Consider the following 17,161-nt stretch of genomic DNA (forward strand, 5'->3'; position numbering starts at 1 on the left):
GAGTGTGAGATGACGGTAGTCTGCGAAGGTGCTCAACGGCTGGTGCGTTGCATTCCGTTGCCGGAAGCACCCGTGCTACTGTCATTGCTGCTGCCTGCAGTCTGAGCATCGCCACGGCAGCTGCTATCTACATTCTGATCAACGCCATGCTGGCGTTGCATGTTGCGCTGCGCTGTCAGCGCTTGCATATGAGTGCCAAGTACGGCACGGTCGCGTGCTAGATGCGGTACGGTTGAAGCCCGTGATCGTTCTCTAGGAGCCACCAGCGTGCGGCTCATCCAGCACAAGAACTAACAGCTAATACACTGGGTTAAGGAGTGAAGGAGGAGTGCATTCATTCCAACATTTACCGCCTGCAGCGCAGGTCTCCTCCTCCACTTCCAAGTCCCTGCCTCGGCATTCTGCCGAAGCTATTCCGGCGTTCAGAGTCTCGTTTCCCTCAGCCTCCACTTGCGTGCAGACTGAGCAGCCTGTGCACCGACCCGTGTGGACACCATACAAACTTCAAGTGTTCTCACGTCGCATCGGCTCCAGCAACCTGCCCCCTACAAGACCTCTCTCCTCACCACCAAGGGGAGGGCGTGCTCTCGGAGCCAGAAGCGAGTTGGGCAGCAGTCACAGGGCGGGGGCACCAAGAGCATGAAGAACGGGGGCTAGGACGCGAAGGACGGCGTGGAGGCCGATGACACGAAGGACGAAGGGCTGACTAAGGGCCCGGAGGGCAGCAAAGGCACCAAGTGTGCGGAGGGCGGGGCACAAAGGTAAATAACCCCCCATCAAATTATACTCGTACTTTGTATTGAATTGATTGTTCCGCAAATTGTATGTTAGAGATGACACATGGGCATTGAAAAATCAGCCTTCCGCGTCACCAACCATCATCATGTTGCAGCGTGTTTAGACGCTGGCGCTGTGGACTGGTCAAGTCCGCGTGGGTATACGGAAATACTACTTACTGCCTGAGGGACTCACATGCAAGACAAAAGGCGAGCACTTATGCGTGGCACTCCGCACGGGGCCCCGCCGTGCCGCTAGGAATGTGAGGCTCTGCTACTATTGTTTGTGTAGGATTCACTTTTATATCATTTTTCATATGTTTTTTTGTAGCGACTCAATTTTTGATGGGGGGTTATTTACCCTTGTGCCGGAGGACGGCCAAAGTTTCTGCAAATAAAAGGGCTCGATATGGATGAATATCGTCAAGGTGCCGACACATATATTTTTCTACTTAACCACTGTATGGTGGCCATGGTCCAATCAACTGACGCAAGCAATACAAAACCAAGGTGAAGTTTCGGCAGCATGCAAAATATTCGTACAATCGCCTTATTACTTAGCCTCACTATAGGTGGATAGCATATTTCGACAGGCCTGCCGACATTATACGTCGGCAAGAGTGTCGGCAGCTCAAATACCTACCCCTAACTTTGATGATTGGATAAAATAGCATCCATCGGCCTCCTGATTTGACAATAATTGCTTACAGTCAGTTGATTGGACCATGGCCACCATACAGTATTCATCCATATCGAGCCCTTTTTCTTGCAGAAACTTTGGGAGTTGATAACTCGAATTCATTTTCTTCGCAGTTAGTGCTTCTTGATTCTAGTAAACCGTCAGGAAAGGATGACGGTCTTGGACAAGTGGCTTCTTCCAATTGGTTGCTCGTGGATGCAAAATTATTTGGACAGATTAACTTCGCCCTCACATTCGGCTTTTCAGGTAATGCCACATTTCGTATCGGCGAACACATCGCGGGCCCTTTGTACCCACGTTTCCCAGTTCTAGAACTGGCAATACTCGTACGCTATGGCCAGCAGCAAACCTAAGGAGCATCAAAGCAACACCGCTTCCACCTTCAATGCATTAATGGTGCTAACTCTGCTGACACGTGTGTACTGAGAACCTTGTTTACTAACTTTTATTAAAGGTCAAACACTTAAGCGGTGACAGCAAGTGCTGGTAGTACTAACGTAGTACTCCAGCTTGTATTTTTTCTCGCAACATTTACTCTTGCCTGTGCTACGCATGAATCGACTAGGTCGTTCCTTCATTTGGCTGTGTAAATCCACCAGATTGATGACGGCGTCCAACCAAAAAGGTTAAGCCTGGGCATCCCTTAGGTGGCGGCCCTCGTCCCTGCGGCACATGCCGTTGTGCAGCACTGTCATCCCCTTGTTGTCGCAGTTGGCCAGGTTGAAGTAGCAGATATTCTCGTAGGTGACACCGTTGCTTCCGCATACTTTTGGAAGGTTTGGATTCTCGCAATTGACGTTGCCAACAGCGATACAGCGAATACCTTCGGCAGAGATTCCATCGACAAGGAACGAGGCAAGTACGGTCGCTAAGGCAAACTTTATGGCTTTTGACTTTAGGCGTGTGGCGTGGAACTTGAGGTCTTGTGGAGTCAGCCAACTCCCGGAAGTTTAGTTTTGTGTATTGCTAGTAAAAAGCAAAGTCGTAGGAAGAGCTGCAGCTCCTGCTAAACAAGGACGCCACTCCTGACGTAAAGTACAGATGTAATATATGTTGAGTCAAACAAAGCATACTACCATGTAATCAAACACGTACATGTATGTGCGATGGTAAGCCTACTGTATAATACATGTGGTGACCCTATAGAACCGCATGCGACGAGCAAGTGGTCGTAAATCTTCCAAGAAATGGATTATACATGTCCTGTACGATTAAGTGGTATAGCAGACAATGCATGCTAATACCTTAGTACGTTTACTACTATTAATAATGAATACAGTAGTAATATATCGTGGTCACAGTCATACATTTCCTCTTCAGTCTCCAGTGGATCTCATTGAGGCCCGTTGGGAACATATGTGTACATTTTGGCAAGGCGGAATAAAAAGAGAGCTGACCACTCACAGATCGAGTTTCCTCTGCCCCAGAGCAGCTATTTCTACGTCGACCTCGCCCTAAACAACGCCCAAAATACACAAAAAATAAAATGCAATCATCTCCTTTCTAGTCTTGGATGCGAGTTTCTGCTAACCTATCTCACTGATTAACTTCGCAGTTAGCCTACCTTGTTCCAATCAGACAAGATAGGTAAAACGAACGACCAGCAAAAGACTAAGCACAACCAGTACTAGCAGTACTACTACAGCAGTATTACTACAGTAGTAATGCTAGTAGTTTTTAATTGCAAAGTTTTACCTCTTGCCCAAACGCACGGTACTACACTGGTGTCAACGTAACACCTCCCCATATCGGCCCTTCAAAAATCGAAAGGCCTTCAATGCCAACAACTCCCAACCTGGCCCGTTCAGGCTGATATCGGTTAAGCGGCGCGACCTTCGTCCCTGTGACAGACGCTGTTGTGCAGCACTGCCCACTTCTTGGCGCAGTTGGCCTTGTTGAAATAGCACCGATTCTCGTAGGTGTGTAGTGTCACGACCCCCGTTACATTGAATGTTGGGGGCGTTCTGGCAGTTGAAAACGTCAGCGGAGATCCCGGCGATTAGGAGCGAGGCAAGTACGGCCGCAATCGTGATCTTCATGGCTTCGTGCGTGTGGTGCGAGGTTTTAAGGTCCTCACATAATTAAAAGTGATCAGGTTCCAGCAGCGCGAGAATGCACGGAAATCGTACTTAATAATTGCGGTGGGGACCGGATGACGGGACAGTCTGCTGAGAGGAATTTCCATAAATCACTGATTTTCACAGAGATTTGACAAAATGATTGTGACAGTTTGCTGAATTCACTGACGCAGGTATAGTAGTATAGTACTGGAACTCTTCCAAAAATAACACAAAAATTAATGTGTCATGAGCAAAAAATGGGCTGCATACCCAGTACAGTATGCGAAGACGCACATATCGTCTCCACAAATTGTGTCATGAAGAATTGTGTCAATTTTGGAACAGTTCCACTGGCACGTAAATACAATTTTCAAGTCAAATTTGGAACTATAGTAATACTACAAATAGTACACGTAGGTAGCGTGTTACCTACCAAAATACTATATAATATAGTAGTGCTCGGTGGTTATACTTTTTGCACTATACAACTTGTCTGTTAATCTGCACTAATATTGAAACAACTTTATTCGTTGGTCGTCTTGAGGACTCAACAACATACAAGGGTCTAAGCTTCTCCACTATTGTTTTGCATCTGCCCTTCCGCCGACATAACCCAGCTTTTTCGTGATAGAACAAAGTGCATAAGCTCAACGGACCCAGTGCATTCCCTAAAATAATATTGTCACTTGGTTTCCATGCATCCATAATAGCTTTAGATAAAATAGGTTATCTTCAATAGACCAAGGTTATGTGAAGCCAAGTACCCAGTCCTATTAAAGTGACAAAGTAGCAATAGGATAGCCTTGCGGAATACCAACCGCTCCAACCTCCTCAACAGGTCCTTCGTTCATAGATCCTGCAAACTCAGGAACGAGCCGCGATCGAGTTGAGCGAGATTGGGCTTTACAAGTTGAGTACGAGATTCTGATGTGAGATCTTCACCTTCATCAATTCCTGTATCTTAATTTCTGAGTCTAAAACCTTGTAAAAAAGTTAATACCCAACTTTAACGGGAGGCTTCATCTGATCGGCTTCAAATGATCGGATTTGGGGATCTTGATAAAGATTTCTAGCCTTACGAAGTGCGACCTCCCCCGGACGCTTGTCGCCCGGGTAAGCTAGTTATCGTGATGGAACAAGTACTAGTAATACCTTGTTGCCCTTGTTGTCGCAGTTGGCCTTGTTGAAGTAGCAGATATTGTCGTAGGTGACACCGTTGCTTGCGCAGACTTTCTGGAGGGTTGGGCTGTCGCAAGTAATGTAGGGAACTCTCGCGCAGCTAAAGCCTTCAGCGGATATTCCGGCGACCAGGAGCGAGGCGAGTACGGACGCAATGGCGAACTTCATGGCTTCGTACTTTGGGTGTTCGGTTGAAGGTTTTCAGGTCTGGGAGGCGTGAGGGTCCCGGATTGTTACCTGTTGATAGCTGGTAAAAAGCAAAGTGAATACATTAGGGCGGGATCTACTCCTGGTGCCGCCGTTACTACTACATGTACCAAGAAGAACGCAGCTATCGTAATCTTAGATGCGTCAAACAAAAGATACTCATCAACGAATGCACGATATTTATCTGCAAAAATGCTTCATTCCCTATGGCAGAAGCTAAGATAGAGATTGTTGATTGAATGGAGGTGTACCAGCGTGCGATGACATAATGAAGTACAGATGCGATAACATCCGCATGTAAGGAATGGCGTGGAGAGTGACTCACTGTGCATGCATCACCGCAATCAAGAAGAAAGATGGGCCGACCTCGATTTTGTATGCAGAATGATCACACTTGCATATGCATGCACAACGACGGATAAAACTGGCACCACTGAATGGCATCCTACATCGTAAATTAGCCAAAATTATCTGTCGGGGACGATAGAGATTGCACAAGGCAATGGCATAAAGTACATGAAACGGAGCATAAAGTACATCAGAACTTAGCAAAAGTTCTTCAAACCATAGGGAATACAAATGTCAAGTGTGAATATTGAAGCTGATTGGCTCTCTAATTTACGTACTGTAAAAAGTACAACATATGTGTACCGGGTTTTTGCGTTGCGTATTATTAATCCGTCGTTGTCTGTAAGGCTTGAATGGAAAATACTAATCAACGAATGTACAATCTCGAATTTCAACAAGTATGTCTGGCCAACTGGAAAGCTGGCATCCAGCCTACACAATGGAGGACAGGCGTACAGGTATGTATCTGCTTCCTCACAAAGTGTTAACATTGCCAGCTCAAAAACTTCGAATGTCGTACGGCCACCCCCAACTGGAGTCATTATACTGGGAACACCCGAAGAATGAGGGGGTGGACAGCTCCCAACGGATCAATTGGGCGCGTAAGCGTAACCTGGCGCAACCTTCGTGCTACACCAGCCAGAAGGATGTCGACCGAACAGGTTCAACGGCAACTGCACGCCAACAGACATGCACCAGCGCGCGATATTCATGGGTGTGGCCCCGCAGGGGCCACGCCCTTGAATCACACGGGCCACAGTTCTCCCTTATCATGGCAATTAGCACCGGTACCATCACCAGCGTTTATACCACTGGTGTTCCCAGCCAAGTCGAAGACGACCTAGTTTAACCCAACGCCGATGCGTTCAGCGTCCAAGACACATCAAGTGCGATATGTGGACCACCCTAATTTTGTCGCCATGGGGGCTTCACGGCTCTCTCGAAGATGTTTTTTGCCAATCAGAATCCAGGTGATGTTCCGTTACCTTGCTCCAATTGATGTTTAGGACTAGGTAGTAGTGTAAAGAAGAGGAGGTCGATCCCAAACAAATTTATTTTTTGCGAGGCTGGAGCTTGCTACACGTACAGACAACAGACTTACAAAGCCGGCAGACACAAAAAGCCGGCAGACGAAGTCAAGCAAAGCTTAACATAAGCAAACCAGCCAATCAGATTCAATCAAATGACTTCATCTTTGTATACCATCTGGTTTTGTGTTCTTTATATGCTTTCTTGTGTATTTTATGCAACACGCCGTGTGTTTTATGACAGTTTTACAGATTTGACGGGAGGGAATTTATCGTTATTTTTATATAGGAGGATGGCATTAAGCATGCCGGCTTTGTAAGTCGTTGTCTGTACGCGCGAATGGTAGGATGAGGAGTAAAGCTCTTGCCGACGCTGACCTTGTGCAACGGATAGGTAGAGCTGTGGCGACGAGCTCGAGCTCACTTTCTCGCACTGATTCGCAGACGACGCGCGGCGCCACCTTCGTCCCTCCGACACATGCCTGTGTGGAGCACTTTCAGCTGCACACGGATGTGGATGTCGCACGCGGCGTTGTCGAATTCGCATTGGTTGAGGTAGGTGAAACCGTTATTCGCACAAACGGGATCATAGTTCTTAGGGCAATCTAGAACAACGCAGGCGTTGTTGTCGGCGGAGGCGCTGGTGGCCACGATTAAGGCGAGAATAGCCACAGCGGTGAATTTCATGGTGCCTTGGTTGGTACCTTGGGACGTGTTGAAACCGTTCTGGTTCTTGGACAAATTGAAAGTGCGGTCACCTCTTCGAGCGCTGGTTATTGCACCCACCACACGCTCTGTGTGGCACAGTGAATCAGCACTACTTACTCAGATTACATATGCTTGCGATCACGGTGTCTGTGAGTATATTGAGAGTAACAAAGCCTTTGATTCAAAGATATGAGTGCGGGAATGTAGTCGATTTATGCACATGCGTTGGTTTCTGAGCGTCAGACTGAGGACCTGGGGATCCCATCCGTGCAGTGATGTCGAACGAACGGGCCGGTCCGTTTCTTCCATAGCCGGGTCCAGCGTTGTTTCATGTTTTTTTGGTTCAAACGCGTTTCTCAGGTTCTTCGTTGTTTGATCAAGAAACCAAGAAACGATGAAACCTGAAGAATGGCCGTTTTAACACACGTCCACTCCTTTCCCTCGTTAAATGTGATATGTGTTTAGATTAGTATTTACGACAGGTGTATTTGTGCGTATTTATGCGACCCCTTTTCGGGAGATTGGGGTCGAAGAATCGATGAAACAACACAAAAAACGAAAAAACGGTTCTTCGTCTGATCCGTTTGATCCATCAAACCACTTTCGGCAACACTGATCCGTGCGTGTTGGATCGGAGGAGCGGCCGCTCCGAGTGGGTTATGCCTCATATCGTATTGTTGAACTAGTACGTACTACTGTACATGCGGATAAGTACATACCTAATGATGGAGATGACTGCTGCGTGTAGTCGTTGAATCCTTGCAAAAAAAACTTCTACATGTAACATGTATCATGGAGGTTATGTATCCTAGCTTTTATATTTAATTAAGACTATTCAAGTTTTGCGTCGAATAAGCTATGGCTTTCCTCGAAATAATGGAGAGATTCACCAGGAATATATGTTTTCTTCAGGACGGCATACAGAATCCTGTACCTGTAACAGGATACATGTAGTGAGTGTCCTGTAGGGGAGTCCTATCACCACGTCATAGGTTAGTACAATTTCCAGCCCTGTAGCGACAATTCGAACACGTCGGTGCTGCTCGTCAGCGTTGCCAAGCCCTTGGTTGCCGACAAGTTAGTTTCAAACATCACGGATCACTCTGAAGATTCTGCTGCGGCCAATCTCCGTAAGATTTACTCTTGCACAGTTGGTCGACGGCACTGGGATGTTAGCGACTTGGCAACGACTTCGATGCAGCGTGCCTAGTTGGCGAAGGCGACTGCAACGGGCTGAGTGTCGAGTTGAACGCGTCAGATACGCAACCAGAGTAGCGGTTGGTTGCTGGAGTTAACGCACTGCCTTTGGATCTGAGAGAGAGAGGAGGTAGTGTATTGAACCTTAGTTAATAGCTTCCTGGTATGCTCTAGTCTGGTTATCAGAAGAAGAAGAAAAATTGACTAACTAGTTAGTGGACATTCCGTTTCGCTAGCTAAGTTTGGTTATCAGAGCGGGCTCTGTCTGTTTAACCCACGCCGCAGGCTGCGGAAGGGTATCCATCGGATCTGCTTCGAGGCCAATGCCAGCAAAGCAGTCGAGGCTTAATTGGAACTGCAGTCCTTGTATCTTCGTTGGCGTCCTAAAATGCCCGAATAGTCCAACCTACTGGGGTCTTTTGCATCTTTTTGCGTCACACTAACCCGTTCTTTCGTTTCTTGCACGATGAGCGTGGATTTCTATCGCGTCGTCGATATCCACTATCTCCTGATTTCCACGCAACTCGTCCTCCTCGACGATATACACCTCTCGATCCTCGTAAACGGCCAGTAAACTGGCGACATGGCCAAGTTTTGGCTTCTTCTTTCCGGACGCTCGTGGTTTTAATGTAAGCTGGCCTATCTATCTGTTTTCGGCGCACTCAACTTCTCGAGTAAAACACCAAGCTTGCGCTCGTACCGGCATGTGCGAATACGCGCGCAACCCTCCAAAGTAAAAGTAAAACGACACAGGCGATTACAACAAGTACTAGTTGTACTGTGCACAGTACTCAGGGTTGACACATCGGGTTTAACCATTAGGTTTTAATATAGGTTTTATAGTAAAACCTGTTAGCCACCAAAACAGCCAACAGGTTTTTCCCAGAGTCAGTTGACTTGGAATTAGAAAAACTAGCTTGACCAATCTGTTCTATTGTGCTTTATCAACAAGTACACGACGCCCTCGCTTCTAACTTCGACGCGTGTTAGGAGGGTACCAGAAAACAAGGTGGTTAACAGTTGCTAGGAAGGCAAGTTGAAGTTACCTTCTCGTAGCCAATCACAACTGCCGAATACAGTATGTCGACCAATCAGGTTCCAGTATCCTGGGTATGAGCCTCGTACGTACCACAGAATTAGACATCATAGTGTTCGATTGAAGGAACTTCAGCTTGCTTATCGCGACTTAAAAAGATATTATCGTCGACTTTCCTGCGTCTGATACCAGCTCAAAAATACTACTAGTCAGTACTACTAGTAGTATTTTTCTCGCAAGGTTACTTCTTGCCTAAACGACACTGTATTGTACTATCTAATGGACGTGGTAGGCATTTTAGGTCTTGCCCTCATCAGTCCACGGAGTTCCCCAACCTGGCAGGTTAAGCCAGGGCATCTCGAAGGCGCCTTCCTCCCTCGCTCCTCGAGCACATGCCTTCGTGCAAAATTCGCATCCCCTTGTTGTTGGCCTTGTCGAAATAGCATCCATTCTCGTAGGTGACGCCGTTGCTTGCACAGACCTTTGGAAGGCTTGGACTGTCGCAGATAATGTAGGGAACTCTTACGCAGTCAAATCTGAGGCGAGCGGAGACTTCGACAATTAGGAGAGAGGCGAGCAAGGACACATTGGCGAACTTCATGGCTTCAGACTTGGGCGTATGATTGAAGGTCTTTGAAGCGGAAAGGCTGCGGGAAGGTTACATCTGCTAGTAAAAGGCAAGGTGAATACGAGAGAGCGGTCTCTATTATACCAAGAAAGACGCAGCTTTCATATTGTACAGTAATGCAATCGACGTTGAGTCAGAGAAGAAATACTAATCAACATTGTACGATACTGTAATGATTGCATTTTTGGCTTTTTGTTTTTCCTCGGTGCATCCAGGCATTGGGGGGTTAAAGTGTTTTCATTGTGTTAATTTCCATTGGAGATGCATAGGCTGGAATATGAAATGCTGGCGACGGAGAAATTATTATTTTGAGTATGACTTTTGATATGGATTTGGCCAGTTCCATCCGTTTGGAGCAATGCCACGCCGGCTTTCTTATCAAAAGGCCTACCGGTATCTGGCCTAGAAGAACGAATTGCGTAGAGTTGAGGAAATTGATGTGTGTGCTGATTTGACTCGTTCCGTCCTAAACGTGCCGAAAGAATGCATCGGCATTGTGTTAAATAATGATCCCATGCCGTTGTCGAGTTTTCTGGTTGGAATCTGGATGGTTTTACGAATTTACTGTTAGGCGTTTTCGAGCTGACAATGATAAATATTTTGAGGGGACGCAAACACATGCACGCTATCGTCCATTGTGTAGGCCGAACGCCAGCTTTTCACCTGACCAGACATACTTGTTGAGCATCGCGGTTGTACCTTCGTTGATTAGTATTTTCCATTTGAGCCGTACTGTGACCTTCTTGCGTACAAAATCTAAGTCGATCCATCTTCCTTCTTGACTGTGGTGATGTATGCCTAGTGTGAGTCACTCTCCACGCCGTTCATTATATGCGGGTGTTTTTACATGTGTACTTCATTTTGTCATCGGACGCTACAATCTGTATCTTAGCTTCTACCGGCATCCTCCGTTCTTTACTGACAGTCATGTTTAGGCCTCCCTAATTGGGGGAAATCCTGCATTTCCCCCAATTAGATTAATAGGGGGGCGACTTGAGGACTTAAAATGGGTATGGTGGGGGACGATAGTGAAAGTAAGATAAATATCTTAGGGATTGGCATAGCCGGTGCTAATTTGGATTCAACCTACGATATTCAAAGTGTTACGGTTCATCCGCATACGAATTAGCTAGAAACGAATGTCAGCGAAAGAATTATATATCACTAATCGTGATAAAAGTTTTGACTAGCTCTGTAACTTTGCTTGATCGGTAGGGCTTACGTATTGATATTGGCGCCGCTTTACTTAAAATAAGTATGTAATTTATTAACATAGCCTATGATAAAACTGCTCCTAAACTTGCATTCTTCTGTAGCATCGCCTACAGGCCAACGGCCTCTTCCAGTTCGCGGTCAGCTCGCCGTCCGTTTGAGCTTAAATACTACTTGCCAATACCACCAATTACGGAAATTTGACAATATTTGTGATGAATGGGGATGGTTTGGGGGTCGACCCATTATCGGAGAAACACGCTTCCACCTGGGTATGTTCCTGTTTGTTTGGGGTCTGAGTGAGCTCGATGCTTATCAAGCCACATAATTATCTGAAAATAGCTTGCCAACATGAATTCACCTCAGAACCATAGCATTTTTGTGGGGGATGGGATCGGGTCTTAACGGGGGTATAGTGGGGGAAATGGTCCCCATTTCCCCCAATTAGGGAGGCCTGGTCATGTTTGGCTTCAAAAAGTGGGTTAAAAAAGTGATGTCTGCCGCGCATTGCGAAACACACAAAAAGCTCATTGTTTCATCGCAGACCGAGCTGCTCTCGATGGTATCATGCTCGACAGCCACAACTCAAACTCTTATGATCTATCAGACTCAGGCTAGAAAGCTGAGCGATAATTTCACTAGCTACAACGTCTACTTTCTTCACTAAAGGCTGTGACATACATGTAGTCATCGCCTGCTTCCAGGGCCTGTAAGTGCAACATCAAAGCCGAAAGTGGTACGCCCTCTCCACGCAGTTCATTCATCCATGCCACGAGCTCCTGCTCAGCTTCAGCGGGGAGGGCCATACCTGTGCTGCTCGTCCGAGCATTCTTTTTGAGAGCTGTCTGTCCATGAGCTTTCGCTGCGGTTCGTGGACAAACTCATCTAGACCGCAATAGAAGGCGTTAAAAGCCGCGGTGATGTCACCGCACTGTACCCAGGCATCGAGCACCTCGAGCTTTCTGCTGCCGTAATTGCGTTGCGTCTGCGAGCAGGTAGCATCTTGTGGATTGGGAAATGACCCATTTTTGTGTTGTCAGTTAAAAGTGGAGGATGACGATAAGGTATTTTGATTGGCTATAATTGATTGTCAGTAATAAGCGAACGTCAGTAAAGAACGGAGGATGCCGGTACCATAGGGAATGCAGCGTTTTTACAGTTCAATGTCGTGATTCGTTGATGAGTATCTTTTGCTTGACTCGTCTTAGATTACGAGAACTTTGTTTCCTATGGTATTACATGTAGCACACTGTATTAATAGCGGCGGCACCAAGAGAAGATATCGCCCTACTGTTTTCACTGTGCTTTTTACCAGCTATCTACAGCTAACGAACCCTCACGCCTCCCAGGCTTGACATTCAACCGAATTCAACCGAACACCCAAACCTCGAAGCCATGAATTTCGCCATTGCGTCCGGGAATCTCCGCTGGAGGCTTTAGCTGTGCGAGAGTGCCCTACATCCATTGGCCCTGGTTCTGACAGAACGCCAGTCTGCGCAAGCAACGCTGTGCTGCAACTCGATGCGCGAACTTATTCCACCAACCAAAATACGTGCTACTTCAACCTGGCCAACTGCGACAACAAGGGGCTGAAAGTGCTGCACTACGGCATGTGCCGCAGGAAAGAGGGTGGCCGACGTCTGAGGGATGCCCAGGCATAACCTGTTAGGTTTGTCCGTGAAACTTGGTGCCGAACTGAAGGGGTTCAACCGGCCTAGTCGAGTCACGCGTAGCACAGGGAAGATGTAACGTTGCGAGAAAAAAATAGCTGCATTATTGAGCTTGGGCGTCTTCTGGCGGAACAGGCAGCCCAGCGACATGTTGGCGCGCTCGACGCCGAACATGTCGAAGCTCGGGACCTGCGAGAACGCCACGGAGTGCGAGATGCTGAAGCCGATTTGCTCGCTCTTGCTGCTCAGGGCAAAGCCTGTGGAGTCCACGCACACGAAGTCGCGCGCGTTGTTGTGCAGCCGCCACTTGACTCCGACGTGTCGGAACGGCTGCTCCTCGCTCGGAGCCACAACGGACTGCACCGCTTTGCTCTCGAGTACGCCGTCCTGCAGATTCTTGGGCGTGATCTTCATCTGCTCGTCGGTCTCGGCCGCCGCCACGAACATGACCTCCTCCGAGGAGGAGTCCTCGAGCTTACGACCGTGCCGAGCAGCAGAAGCGACAGGATCCAGGGCAGCGCGGGTCCAGACGCAGAGTGCGTCACCGACCGCTCCGGCAACAGTGCATGGGTGATGTACTTTCACTTTTTACCTGATTGGCAGGAAGCCCATGGGCGCTCGCCAATCAGATTCAAGTCAACTCGGGTATCCATTATCAGTTCGCGTCGAAGAGAGCATGGAATCCTGCGGCTATTACCCCGAGTCGACTGCCGCGCTAACGAGCGTGTTGGTTGTGTGTCGTTCTCGCCCTTGCATCGCTGCATTGAGCCACGTGGTGCTGAGTGTCGACGCGTTCCTGGACCCGTCGAGCGACTGGACAATCCCGGATGCCTGCAGATTCGGATCCGTGCGACTTCTCGACCGCCTCTCGACTCGAATCAACAATATCAATGCCTATACCAATGGGAGGAAGACCCATCCACGGGTCACCAGTCAACGAGATTTCCAGAAAGGAATCTCGACAGCCATGGAGCTGGGGCACGTGGAGGTGGTGCAGTGGCTGGATCGACGGTTCCCGGACGGTCGAGTGCCGTCCAATGCAGTGGCTACAGCGGCCAAGAACGGCCACTTGACGGTGCTACAATGGCTGTTCGATCACCACGACCACGTGTACTGGGGCGGGGACGAGATGTACTGCGCCGTGGCGCACAACCACCTGGAGGTGGCCAAGTTCCTGCACGAGCGCACGGCCCCTCCTCCAGATGACATGTTCCTGATCGACGAGGCGGCGCGCCACGGAGACCTCGAGATGATGCAGTGGCTGCACAGTGAGCGGGGAGATCAGTTGACTTACGAAGGTGTGATGCGCGCGGTGGATCACGGGCTCCTGGACGCGGTTAAGTGGATGCGAAACACTTTTCCGGGCAGTGTTGTGCTCAAGGATGTCCGCATGGACAACGCTGCAGCTAATGGACACTTGGAGATGGTCAAATGGCTAAATGACCAACACGCGTGGTGCACCAAGCAGGCGATGAACCGCGCGGCGGGCAATGGACACCTGGAGGTGGTCAAGTTTCTGCATGAGAAGCGATCAGAGGGCTGCACGACGGACGCGATGGACTTGGCAGCGGGGAATGGATACTTGGAGGTCGTGAAGTGGCTATATGCTAACAGAAATGAGGGATGCACTGCTGTAGCCATGGCGGATTCGGTCGCGAATGAGCATTTCGAGGTTGCTAGTTGGCTTCGACAGATCTTGGTGGCCAAAGATGGAGCAGCTTCGGGAGCCTAAAAATGCAAGTGGAGTTGTAAGTTACGACGATTGTATTAGCAGCCTACAACGTTGCCAGGCTTTGCTTCCTGTGCATTCTACGGAATTGCATGCCGCCAAGGCTGCAAAGCACAGAGCTACCTGCGTACTAAATATTAAAGTGTAGTTATCTACCGCTCACCCCGCAGTATATCCCCAGTCGATAGAGAAACGCTGCTTCATCTCTACCGCTCACCCCGCAGTATATCCCCAGTCGATAGAGAAACGCTGCTTCATCGCAGCCGCCAAAGCCTCGCGCACTTTTTTATTTCTTCTCCGACAAGAAGCAATAGTTGCTGCTTGTCGGGTCGAGGTTCAATCGTGAGTCGGATCATTTGTCCATCGGTACTGGTCAGGGTGCTTTCGACCAGGTGGATAGCGTGCTTGCTACGCCGTGCTTGCCACAGCACAGAACTCTAAATGAGCACTCCCCCGTCGACCTCTGAATTAGATAGAGTGCCATGGTCAATCAGTCATGGAAGGCTTAGGACGGATTTCTGTTGAGTATTCTGTGTTGCCAACAAGATTGACGATGTTGTGCTGAAGAAGTATAGGAGATGCTGATGAGGCGAGTCTGTAGCCATTCCTGACTGGTAGGGAAAGAAGATTCGGAGTTGGTGAAAACTATGACTATCTTATCTATAAAAATGCTTCAAGTAGCAAGCTTCCAGATGATGAACCGCTCACGGTGGGTCAACCAGGTACTTCGCAGAGGATCTGCGAGATGAGGGTGCAATTTACGCGCTGAATGAGTCGTCTGTGACGTCTTGCATCCGCTCGCACTATACCACGCTCTTGCATATTCCCGAAGTATACGCTCATGCTAACTGTTTTCAATAGATCGGGCAGATTTTTTCTATGCGCTGCCCTCACTGTGAAAACTCAGTTGTCTTGCGCGATGGATACGGGTTGAATAAAGCGGTGAATGAGGCTCTAGCATTTTGCGCTAGATCGTGCAACAAAAATGAAGTCTGTTGCGAGCAATATTGACCGTTTTGCAGGATATGGCGACGATACCAGTGTTAACAAGTAACGCGATTCGACCTGGTACAGCTACCGGGCCAAACACAATTCAAAGTGACGTCGTGTACACTGGAAGCGCTCCGAGTCGCCCTAGCAATCAAAGATTCGTTTGATTATGTGAAGGAACAATTCAACGACTTTAACCCCAGTGGTGCACTTTGCTATGACAAACAGGAAAAATGGTAGGACAAAACCGAAGTTCACTTGAGTTCAGTACAAAGTCGCGCGTTACACGAAGAAGCTCTGAAATTTAGAACAGACATGTATTTATGTAGTGTATGCAAAGCCAAAGGAAAATAACAAAAATTTTGGCCTTAGAAACACAACAAAGCCTAACGTTAGTTGCTTACTACAGCGCACCTCCTGCGCCTGCTTCGCAGCCGCAGCATCTGCTAAGTTACTTGGAACTTAGCAAATAGTCAGTTTTCTAGAGCTTTACTCTGTACAATCAACTTCTGCACACGTAAAAATATGCTCTTGGTTACTATTCGCTTCACGACTTCACCATATGTTGCTTTGTGTTGTGTCAGTTTTTGATGCAAAGTATTTAGTATTTTATTTAAATGACAGAAGTTAAGGCAACAGCTAGCTCATACAAGTACAGAGTTTTTGGTTTTCTACCTGTTTGGGTCGGTCCGACGATTCCACGCCGCGACCTACCAATTTACACACCTCTCATTGGAAGATTTTTAAACAGGTCTTATGCAGGCAGGTCTGGTCTTTTTTGGTCCGGAGGAAGCTGAGAAGAGAAGTGAGAGGCTTTCACAATGGCCCTGAGAAGAGAAGTGAAAGGCTTTCACAATGGCTCTTGAGCTTCAATTGGTACACCCCAGCCATTTTTAAATGAGTTAGAAACATGATGTACCGCACACTCGCCGTCGGGAGCAGACTACCATCAGGCAAGCAGTTCTTGCATTGGGCAGCCTGCAGAAAGAGGAAAGTAGCTTTCGCATTGAGCAGCACCAAGTTGGTGACCAATAGAGCTGCCGGAAGAGGCGAGTACTTCCTCTGGGCGGAAACAATTGCAGTAAAACCACTACAATTCTGGTAAAGAAGAGTGCACATGTACACGAGAAAAAGCAAAATTCACATATTGAGATCCAAGATAACTCTGCAATTTCTTAGTGACAGAGGCATGTAGCACCTTGAAAGAAAAAGCAGAAGTATTTAGCTGTGGAAGTCAACAGAGGTAGAGTTGTGTGCATGGATTAGTGGGATCGCGTGATGCAATTGCTACGAGGCTAACCTAATGAGAGCAACGCAAGTTTGACTTGGGCATGCAGAAGGCTGAGAGACCTCGTGTGCGAAGAGCCTCGAAGAGACTCGAGCAGCGCTACTGTCAACCCTCACTCGATTGAAGTCCTCCCTTAGCTCTGAAATAAATTTCAGATAATACTGTAGAGATGCGTGTCGCTGAAATTTTAACAATTTCGCCACAACTTCTTCACCCCATTATTTCTGACCACTAACGTGAATGCTGTACAGCATGGCCGGTGGTCGCTGTTGCCAGTCGCAGCAGATGCGTATAGTATCGATAGTTCTTCTATAATGCGTAGTACTCTCAGTTTATTTAATCCACAAGCGACTTAGTGCGCTGCGTTTGCGACGCACCAGTCACAACGACTACTGAGTAAAACTG

At 47.9% G+C, this 17,161-nt stretch overlaps 7 protein-coding genes across 7 annotated transcripts; 2 read left to right on the top strand and 5 right to left on the bottom strand.

Annotated features, from left to right (window-relative positions):
• Positions 1–2,102: 2,102 nt before the first annotated feature.
• Positions 2,103–2,360, bottom strand: PHYSODRAFT_526934 (hypothetical protein; the record flags this gene model as incomplete). Its single annotated transcript, XM_009538249.1, has 1 exon — positions 2,103–2,360. A coding segment is annotated over one exon (258 nt), but the record flags the coding sequence as incomplete, so codon positions are not given.
• Positions 2,361–4,658: 2,298 nt separating this feature from the next.
• Positions 4,659–4,883, bottom strand: PHYSODRAFT_527524 (hypothetical protein; the record flags this gene model as incomplete). Its single annotated transcript, XM_009538250.1, has 1 exon — positions 4,659–4,883. The coding sequence occupies one exon, from the start codon at positions 4,881–4,883 to the stop codon at positions 4,659–4,661; it is 225 nt and encodes a 74-aa protein (XP_009536545.1).
• A 1,871-nt stretch (positions 4,884–6,754) lies between these two features.
• On the bottom strand, positions 6,755–6,985 carry PHYSODRAFT_254104 (Kazal-like serine protease inhibitor domain-containing protein; the record flags this gene model as incomplete). Its single annotated transcript, XM_009538251.1, has 1 exon — positions 6,755–6,985. A coding segment is annotated over one exon (231 nt), but the record flags the coding sequence as incomplete, so codon positions are not given.
• A 2,621-nt stretch (positions 6,986–9,606) lies between these two features.
• On the bottom strand, positions 9,607–9,840 carry PHYSODRAFT_254137 (Kazal-like serine protease inhibitor domain-containing protein; the record flags this gene model as incomplete). Its single annotated transcript, XM_009538252.1, has 1 exon — positions 9,607–9,840. A coding segment is annotated over one exon (234 nt), but the record flags the coding sequence as incomplete, so codon positions are not given.
• Positions 9,841–12,551: 2,711 nt separating this feature from the next.
• On the top strand, positions 12,552–12,740 carry PHYSODRAFT_527646 (hypothetical protein; the record flags this gene model as incomplete). Its single annotated transcript, XM_009538253.1, has 1 exon — positions 12,552–12,740. A coding segment is annotated over one exon (189 nt), but the record flags the coding sequence as incomplete, so codon positions are not given.
• A 123-nt stretch (positions 12,741–12,863) lies between these two features.
• Positions 12,864–13,285, bottom strand: PHYSODRAFT_368139 (hypothetical protein; the record flags this gene model as incomplete). The annotated part of the gene is given in 2 exon segments (XM_009538254.1): positions 12,864–13,217; positions 13,229–13,285. Coding segments are annotated over 2 exon segments (411 nt in total), but the record flags the coding sequence as incomplete, so codon positions are not given.
• Positions 13,286–13,706: 421 nt separating this feature from the next.
• PHYSODRAFT_288840 (ankyrin repeat-containing protein) lies at positions 13,707–14,634 on the top strand. Its single transcript, XM_009538255.1, has one exon. The coding sequence runs from the start codon at positions 13,717–13,719 to the stop codon at positions 14,479–14,481; it is 765 nt and encodes a 254-aa protein (XP_009536550.1). The 5' UTR covers positions 13,707–13,716; the 3' UTR covers positions 14,482–14,634.
• The last annotated feature ends 2,527 nt before the right edge of the window (positions 14,635–17,161 follow it).

The sequence above is a fragment of the Phytophthora sojae genome, assembly GCF_000149755.1.
Source record: "Phytophthora sojae unplaced genomic scaffold PHYSOscaffold_11, whole genome shotgun sequence".
NCBI classification, from domain to species: domain Eukaryota; phylum Oomycota; class Peronosporomycetes; order Peronosporales; family Peronosporaceae; genus Phytophthora; species Phytophthora sojae.

Bases quoted from the DNA above. Each gene is read 5' to 3' on its own strand.
- PHYSODRAFT_288840 (XM_009538255.1), top strand. From the start codon at position 13,717: ATGGAGCTGGGGCACGTGGAGGTGGTGCAGTGGCTGGATCGACGGTTC.